General features: G+C 40.2%; 1 protein-coding gene across 9 annotated transcripts in view; it reads right to left on the reverse strand.

Annotated features, from left to right (window-relative positions):
• Pfkfb1 (6-phosphofructo-2-kinase/fructose-2,6-biphosphatase 1) overlaps window positions 1-7,883 on the reverse strand; it is an 81,682-nt gene extending 73,799 nt beyond the window's left edge. For 4 of the 9 annotated variants that reach the window (XM_063245967.1, XM_063245971.1, XM_063245969.1 and 1 more), the window contains exon 1: window positions 5,927-7,844. In XM_063245967.1, the coding sequence (XP_063102037.1) occupies window positions 5,927-5,954 (28 nt within the window). In that variant the 5' untranslated portion in view covers window positions 5,955-7,844. Of the gene's footprint in view, window positions 1-1,185; window positions 1,364-5,926 lie in introns of those variants that run through there. The other 5 variants (XM_013156211.3, XM_003461753.5, XM_063245968.1 and 2 more) reach the window with 3 other exon arrangements.
• Window positions 7,884-7,907: the final 24 nt, after the last annotated feature.

Consider the following 7,907-nt stretch of genomic DNA (forward strand, 5'->3'; position numbering starts at 1 on the left):
CCTGCTTATCAGCTAGCCCCAACAGGATTAAGAGTGGCTGGGTGGTTAGGAGTGGGATGAAGTTCTGATTCATCCAGGCTCCTAGCCGTCCAGATGAGTGAGGGAAAATTGGTGGCAGTGAAAAGGATGCAGAACAGGAGGTTGGTTTGTGTCTTTTCTTTCACGTACACCTTATATCCTATAACTATATATATATATATATATATATATATATATATATATTCATATCGTCCTCTTCTTGGACCCTCCATTCAAATAGTGCTTCTCCAGCATCCCTGAGCCTGGACATCCTCTAGCATTAGATGAGTGAAAACTTGGTCAGCTGGTCCTTGAGATGTCTGAATCCCAGAGTCCACAGCTGCTTTATTTTCAATACCTTCTGGTTCATTAGACCGTAATTCTTGGACTGGAAGAACTTTAGTCCACAATTGTCTCCTGCTGTCTATGGGAAATGATATACTTCAGTTTAAAAAAAATATTTACAGCTTTTGCTTGCTTCTCCTTTATCCCTCTCCCTATTACATTTTCAAAATGATACAAAATCAGCTGGCTGGCCCTGAAATATTGAATACTTTTTCCCTCAAATCCTCAGAGCAGCAAGAATGTATACATGTACCAAGAAGGTAATAGAGGAGACAATTAGTTTTTCCTAACCCAGGCAGGTATATGCTTCTCAGAAGAATCTTGCAAAAAGGGGAGCAGTGTCAAACAGTGACATGGTACTGTTGTATACCCTGCACCTATCCCCCTGAGAGCTAATGCCAGGAACCATCACCTTATTTCACCCAGGCACAATCCAACAAGATCAATTTCCAGACACTTCACAGAGGTAAATAAAATGAAACATTCTAGGTTAGCACTGAACAGTTCCAAACTAGAAATCACAAGTTCCAAACATGAAGCATTCCAAATAAGCTCTAGATACAAAAAAGAAAGTTTCTGGTCAAAGATGCCTGTGATTAATATGGTCTTTAATTCTTAGTCTTTGTCTTCTTCCTTTCCATCTGTCTTGGTCTTTTCTCACCTTATTGACATTTGTCTCTTGTCATCCGATAGCTATTTCCTTCAACTGTCCATCTATTCAAAATTTTGGATTACAGTGAGATCTGATGGGGGCATTCTATGCTCTTCTACACCCACTCTATTACCACCACCTTGAAGCCCACAGAAGTAAACCCCACTTACAGCCCCTTCGCCGTTGCAGACTGCTGCTGCCGCTGCTATGTGGAATCCAGATCTTCTGCAACCTGGTTTGTGTGAGCTCTCCCATCTCTTGAGACATCTCGGGCGTCGCAGCTAATGACACCACCCCCTATAGGGTACTGGGTCTCACTTCATATCTTCCTAGCTGTCCTTCCTGTTGCTGTAGCCACAATAACAGGTGAAAAGAGTTGGGATGGGGGTACAGTGGGTTTCTGAGCCTCTCACAGACTGTGACCAGCCCACTCTTCTTTTTCCTGTAGTCTCAGTCTGCCCATGCTCCTATATGTATCAGAGGGGGCTTAGATGCTGAGAGTGAGATTGTGCAGAAGTCAGCAGAGGCTTTTGAACTCTAAGGACCATGTACATAGGAGATAAATTAGAGCCCAGCAAGGAAGGCAGTCAGAAAGACAGCCCAGATCTGGCCAGTCGCTTCCTGCCAATGAAGAGAGGACTAGTAGGTTATGCAAATAAAAGACCAAAGATCATGTGCTTACATCCTATGTGGGGTAGCAAAGCAAAAGAAATGGAGGTAGGTCTCAGATTTGAGATAATAAATTGGACCTAAGTAGAATATCAAGGTCTAACTCAGAAACAAACATCAATATCAGAAATCATCAAAAACATAAGGGTCCCAAGAACAAAAACCCAGACTCTAATGAAAAATGAAATGTTTTGTGCTAGCAATTAAAGACCCAAACTGGAAGTGGAAAGTTCACTGCCTCACTGCTCTCTCCCACCCAAAATGGTACCACAACTCTTATTTTTGCCTGGATTCTGCTTTTCCTACCATGGAGTCTTTCTACAGCATGCTGCGTGAGGCACTCCTGGAGAGATAGGCACTGTGTGATCATCTTTATATTCTCTCCAGCCGAGGCTAAATACAACACTGAACCTGATACTTTGGAAAGGAGAGTGAGTGCAGCCACTGCTGAGAGAAGAAATAGTAAGCACTGTTTACATGGAGGCCAACTGCCATGATATGCTCTAGGGATATAAGAATCATGATCTAATCCAAACTTAGCTGAAGTTCTTCACGCCAAGCTGTTGGAATGGAGGCATAGAAGGGTAGAGACTGCAACCAGGAAAGTGTAGGCAGCAAAAAGCAATGGCCCATAAGGGTGGATAATCCTAATAGTGAATGGGAAAGAGCAATTCCTCCCAGATGTTTTGCCTTAACTACTTCCATTTTCCCTGCCCCCTACTCCTAGTTATTTTGAGGCTTTTATCTGTAGAACTCATGCTTGCCTGGAAGATATCCAAGTGTGTTCTTACTTCATTCTTTTGTAACCTTCCCACCCCCTGCTAAACCTCTACTGATTGGCTATTAGGAAGAATAACTTTCTTCCATTGAGCCAGGCTATTCAAGGACAGTCTCTCTTGGGGATAGAAATCCCCAATCCCTGCCATCAAATGCTTTTAGCTCTATTTTGCCTTTTAAGATAAACACATTATCAGACACCTTAGTCTATGCAAGTGTTAGACTCCCTAGAGTTGCTGTGTATAAATTATGTTAGAATTTCAAAATTAAGAGTCCATATAACTAGATGAACCTAATGAGGCAGTGGATCACAGTGGTTAAGAGCAATTGGTTCTGGAGACACATCAACTGAATAGAATTCCAGTTTTTCCCATTGATAGTCAATAGGTGAACTTCTCAGTGCTCCATTTTTAAAGTCTGGAACACGAGAATGACAGGAGTACCTACAGCTCAGGTTTGTTGAAGATTTTATGTATTAATACATGTAAAGCAGACTGAAAATGCTAAATATCTATTATCTAATATTGTTATTTCCTTTTTGAAATAAATGATCAATCACTCCTTTCACTAATCAGTAGTTGTTTTGGTAAAGAAAATATATAATATTAAGGCAAACATTTACAATATAAAGAACTTAAGAATAAATTAAAAATACGAATCATTTTTACTTTCCTAGTTGTATGTGAAGAGTTATGGAAAAGAAGATAAGCCCCCATAAGTCACTGTACTCCATCTTCTTAAGTAAAAAGAAATTGAGGCCCAGAAAAGGGAAATATTTTTCCAAAGTCACACAGAAAATCAGTGGCCAAGTCAAAAATAGAACACTGGCAATCCAATTACTTCCAATTCGTGGCTTTTCTTTGGTACACTGAGGAAGCTCGCTTGATTTAAGAATATGGCCTTTCACATTATGTTAAATGAACTAAGCAAACACAGAAAGGTAAATATAGCATGTTCTCATTTACATGAGGAGGGTAAAAGAGTTGATTCCAAGAAGTTGAGAGCATAACAGTGGTTACTAGAAGTTAGGATGGAGAAGGAATAGAAAAAAATGGTAAACAGATATGTAATATAACTGGATATGAGGAATAATTTCTAATGTTCTATAGCATGGTAGCAAAACTATGGTGACAATTTATTGTATATTCCAAAATAGCTAGCAGAGAGGATTCTGAATGTTTCTAGAGAAATGATAAACGCTTGAGGTAATACATATGCTAATTACCCTGCTCTGATCACTGCGCATTGTACACATGCACTGAAATATCACATGGTATCACATGTGTCCATTCAAAGTTAAAATTTTAAATGTAGTTTTCCAGATGAGCTAATCATACTTTGGAAGACATACAACTGTCTTAATTCTAATAAGTCTTCTAACTGGTATAACTCCATTAATGTTAATAATCTTACTGATGATGTTTTCTTGTATGAATTCTATTGTTAACAATGTAACAACATAGCCCTTATCATATTTGTTCCCTATAAACACACTCATTATAAATGGAGATCTGGGATGGGCAAGTTGCTTGTCAAAGGTGATCTATAACCAGTCACATGAACATGTGTCTTATGTTCACAATTTTATCCTCATGATCCTGCCGAGAAGCAAGATAATTTTAGTAGCAAGAAATCTGAGATAGTCAGCTAGCAGGCTTTATGACAAGGTCTGAAAGGGTAAATCTGGAGTCCAGATTTGAAAAACCAATTTAAAGCTATGTTGAAGTATGAGATTCTGTACTGCTATTACCAATTCTGATCACAGAAGCAGAAAACAAAAGACAATTTTTATAGAAAGGCCTCAACCATTCAAGCCTCTTATAAATCAAGTTCCAACCTGCCTGTCCAGCCTTCTCACTATGTTTAAACTGCAGTGGCTGATTTACTGAGCCTCAAAACATACCACATGCTTTCCTATCTCTGGGCTTTTGCTCAGCCTAGAATGCCTTCTCTTCTTTTCCATTCTCATGAAATCTGATTTACTCATCAAGTCCTGCTTTAACATTCACCTCCTTCAGCAAGTCACCTCTGTATCTTCAGGAGAGGTTTTGTCTTTTGTTGTCGCATTGCCCATGTTATCTCTATTTATCTCAGCATGTATCCATCAATGATTCTCTTGTCTGCTTTTCTACTAGACTGTGGGATCCTTGAGAATGGAGACTGGATTTTGGTGATCTATTTCTAGTATTTGGCCCAGGCATTGGCACAAAGAAAACACTTGATCAGTGAGTATTTGTACAGTCTACATCTCTACAACCAAATGAAATAAACATGTGGACAATTAATGTAAGTTCAACAAGATAAAGAGAGCTATGCAGGAGAGTAGACTGAGGACTTGACTTGGTCTAAAGTGGAAGGTGGTATCTAGAAAGGACTCTCAACTTTAAAAGGGGCAAAAATGAATAAATAGAAGAATGAAATCTTCCCTGAGAAAGTCCAATGAATTAGTTGCAGAAATAGGGTTCCATCAATAACAGATTCTCATTTAGGACTAAGATCTGAGTCATTAATTCTAAAATTGGGCTATTTCCAGGCAAGAAAAGTATACAATGTGCTTTCCTAAGACATACAGATCTTGAAGCACTTCGAGTAAGGGGTTTGGGGGAGGAATCTCATGTAAAGCATCAGAACAGCACTGATGAGCAATAAAGTTACAAATGAGGTCACCTTATTGGTAATTCTCAAAGTGTTTGCATATGGAAGCATTTATAGAGGATTAGAACGCTGAGGGAAGCTAGGCCATGTTTAAAGGTTAGATGTATGCATAAGTATACATCAGGCCTTGTGTGGCAGCAGCTCAGGATCCACTTCTTTTTGAGCCACTGCCCCAGGTGACCATCCCCCTGTTTTCAGCCCCATGCTTGTGCCCCAAAATTTGCTGCATCCTTTGCTAGGTGTGGCTCTCCACAAATCACAGTCACTCAGGGAAAAGAGTAGGTAGAGGATTGTGGGTGATATTGCCTGTATACACTACAAAAAAAGCAGGTTTGCTAATCTCAAACAGAGCATAGAAGTCCTAAAATGTCTTCAAAGAACTCTGCAACCTGTCTTCCCACCCCTCTTGATATTCAGGCAGCCTTCTGCGGAAAGTAGCCTAGGAACTTTAATTTCCATTTAATGGAGAAGGCTACTGATAGAGGAACTAGAGAGCTTGTTCAATGTATCATAAAAAAATCGACTCTGTGCACCAGACAAAAGGTAAGAGATATAATCTCTATCCCACATTTCATTTAAAACCAGACTTTATAAATAAACTGGAGAAACTTCAAAGGTGCTGAGGAATTTCTCATTAGGTCAATGTCCTAAAAATTCAAATCAAAGTATATAAAAATATACATAGATTAGCTATAGATTTGTTCTTATATCATTTAACGCTTACCTCTACTAACAATGTATGCAAAGAAAACTTTTCTGAGAGCCCAAAGAATGAATTTGTATAACTCCTACTTTTTCTTTATCACATACCTGTTCTCTTAGAGAATTTTTCTTCCATTCCTAGTTATCCAACAATCTGCTCTCTTGCATTTACAGACCTCCAAAGCAAGTCCAGTGGGTGGCATCAAAGAGGAAACTTGGAAATGTTCGTTGGCTTCTGGGAAGGCTGAGGAAGCACTCTTGTTAAGGGGTGTTTGTGTACTGTGGAAATATCAGCTGCTGTAATTGCCAAAGAAGTTCCTGAGCCACTTGGAGCTTTTTCTCTTCAGTCCAACCATGTGTTCACCTTGCCCCAAAGGTCAGAACTAATATTAACAAGCAATGGCAGAATGGAGAAATTTAAACCAACTATTGAGACAAGCAAGGTTCAGAGTTTCTTGGAGCTGAATTTCACACAGGTCTTCAGTGTTCAATGGGCACAATCCCTTACTGGAAAGCAGTCTGATATATGAAGCGAGAGCAATAAAAATGTTCATTTCCTTTGTCCTAGTTACCCCACTCCTGGGATTCAATCTGAGTCAGTAACTCCCAAATCATGGAAAACAGCTCAAGGCACATTTTTTTAAAAGTACAGAGCTATATTCTGATGGCAAAACAAGGAAGTGATTTTAAGTCCTCTAGGAGAAAAGCAGCTCAATGTTTTTTTTTGTTTGTTTGTATTTTTCTGTAGCAATTAAGGATAGTGGTTGTAAGGCTGTGAAGTACTGGAGAAAAATAATTATGCTGTGGTTTTGGATGATAACCGTAAGGACACTGGACATGTCTTATTATTTCTATTTTTATGCTCTCAATACAAGCCATGCAACTATTCCTACTGCTTTGTTTATCTAACAAATATTTATTCCCTCCTAATACTTGCTGTGTCTAGTATTAGAAATCAGAACTAACAAGATGAATCAGCTATGGTCCTTACTCCCAAGTTAGTCGCAATCTAATGGCTACAGAAATGGAAATCAACTAGGCATCCTGGGACATGCCTGTAATCTCAGCACTTAGGAGGCTGAGGCAGGAGGACCGCCATGAATTGGAGGCCAGCCTGGACTACATAGTGAATTCAAGACCAGCCTAAACTTCATAGCAAGACCATGTCTCCAAACAACTGATGGTAACTGTGTATTGTCACTGCTGTGACAGAATGAACCATAAGGTGTTGTGGGGGTCAAAAGTAAAAGACTTAAATAGATCTGGGTTGTGCGGTCAGTAAAAACTCCTCAGGCCAACTCACTGAGTCTGAATCCTGGCTCCACATCTGTGAAACTGAGGTGAAATCACTCAACCTCTGTTACTTGGTTTCAATGCTCCTTATTGGGTTGTTCAGAAAATGAAATACGATAATGCAGACGGAAAAGCTATGTGGATACATCAGAAGACAGCAGTGCTCTGCAGTTTAAATTTTTCTGGACCTCCATGTTACTTATCTGAGAAATAGAGTCAAAAGCACATGATTCTGGCCCATCCTTCTAGATGCAATGAGGTCCAAGACAAATGTGACAAGGTAGATTTGAGACAGTCTCTTCCTGCCCCAATTTAGCCAAAAGCCATCCTTCTATGTCATATCCCAGTAGAGCGGTTCTTACTGCTCTGTTCCCAAATTGCAAGTTCGCTAAATTTGCTTCGCCCCTGCAGAGAGTAGACTGCACCAGAGATTCCTGGAGCGCAGGCGTCTCAATACAACACATACTTGGGTAGGCGGTCGGTAGGCTGGGGACCGGGATTTCAGCAGCAGCGAGGTTCCGCTGAGTTCCGCCGCTTAACAAGTGACGCAATCCTGCATATAAGTAACCAGAAGCACCACGCTACTTCTGAACAGAAGAGAAACAGAATACAGTCAGACTCAAGTGTTTCAGCCAGTGGGCATTTAAAGGAGCAGGAGCCCAACCCTTCGAAGACCTTATTGTCACCACTCAGCTTTCGTTTTACATCAGACTTGCCCCTTCAGCATCCACCTCATTCGGCCTTCCGCTAACGTCCGAGCGGCTCTAAATCCCGCCCCGCGAATGTCAAGTCCTTC

The sequence above is a fragment of the Cavia porcellus genome, unplaced genomic scaffold (assembly GCF_034190915.1).
Source record: "Cavia porcellus strain 051 isolate PalLab524CR breed Dunkin Hartley unplaced genomic scaffold, mCavPor4.1 scaffold_3, whole genome shotgun sequence".
NCBI classification, from domain to species: Eukaryota; Metazoa; Chordata; class Mammalia; order Rodentia; family Caviidae; genus Cavia; species Cavia porcellus.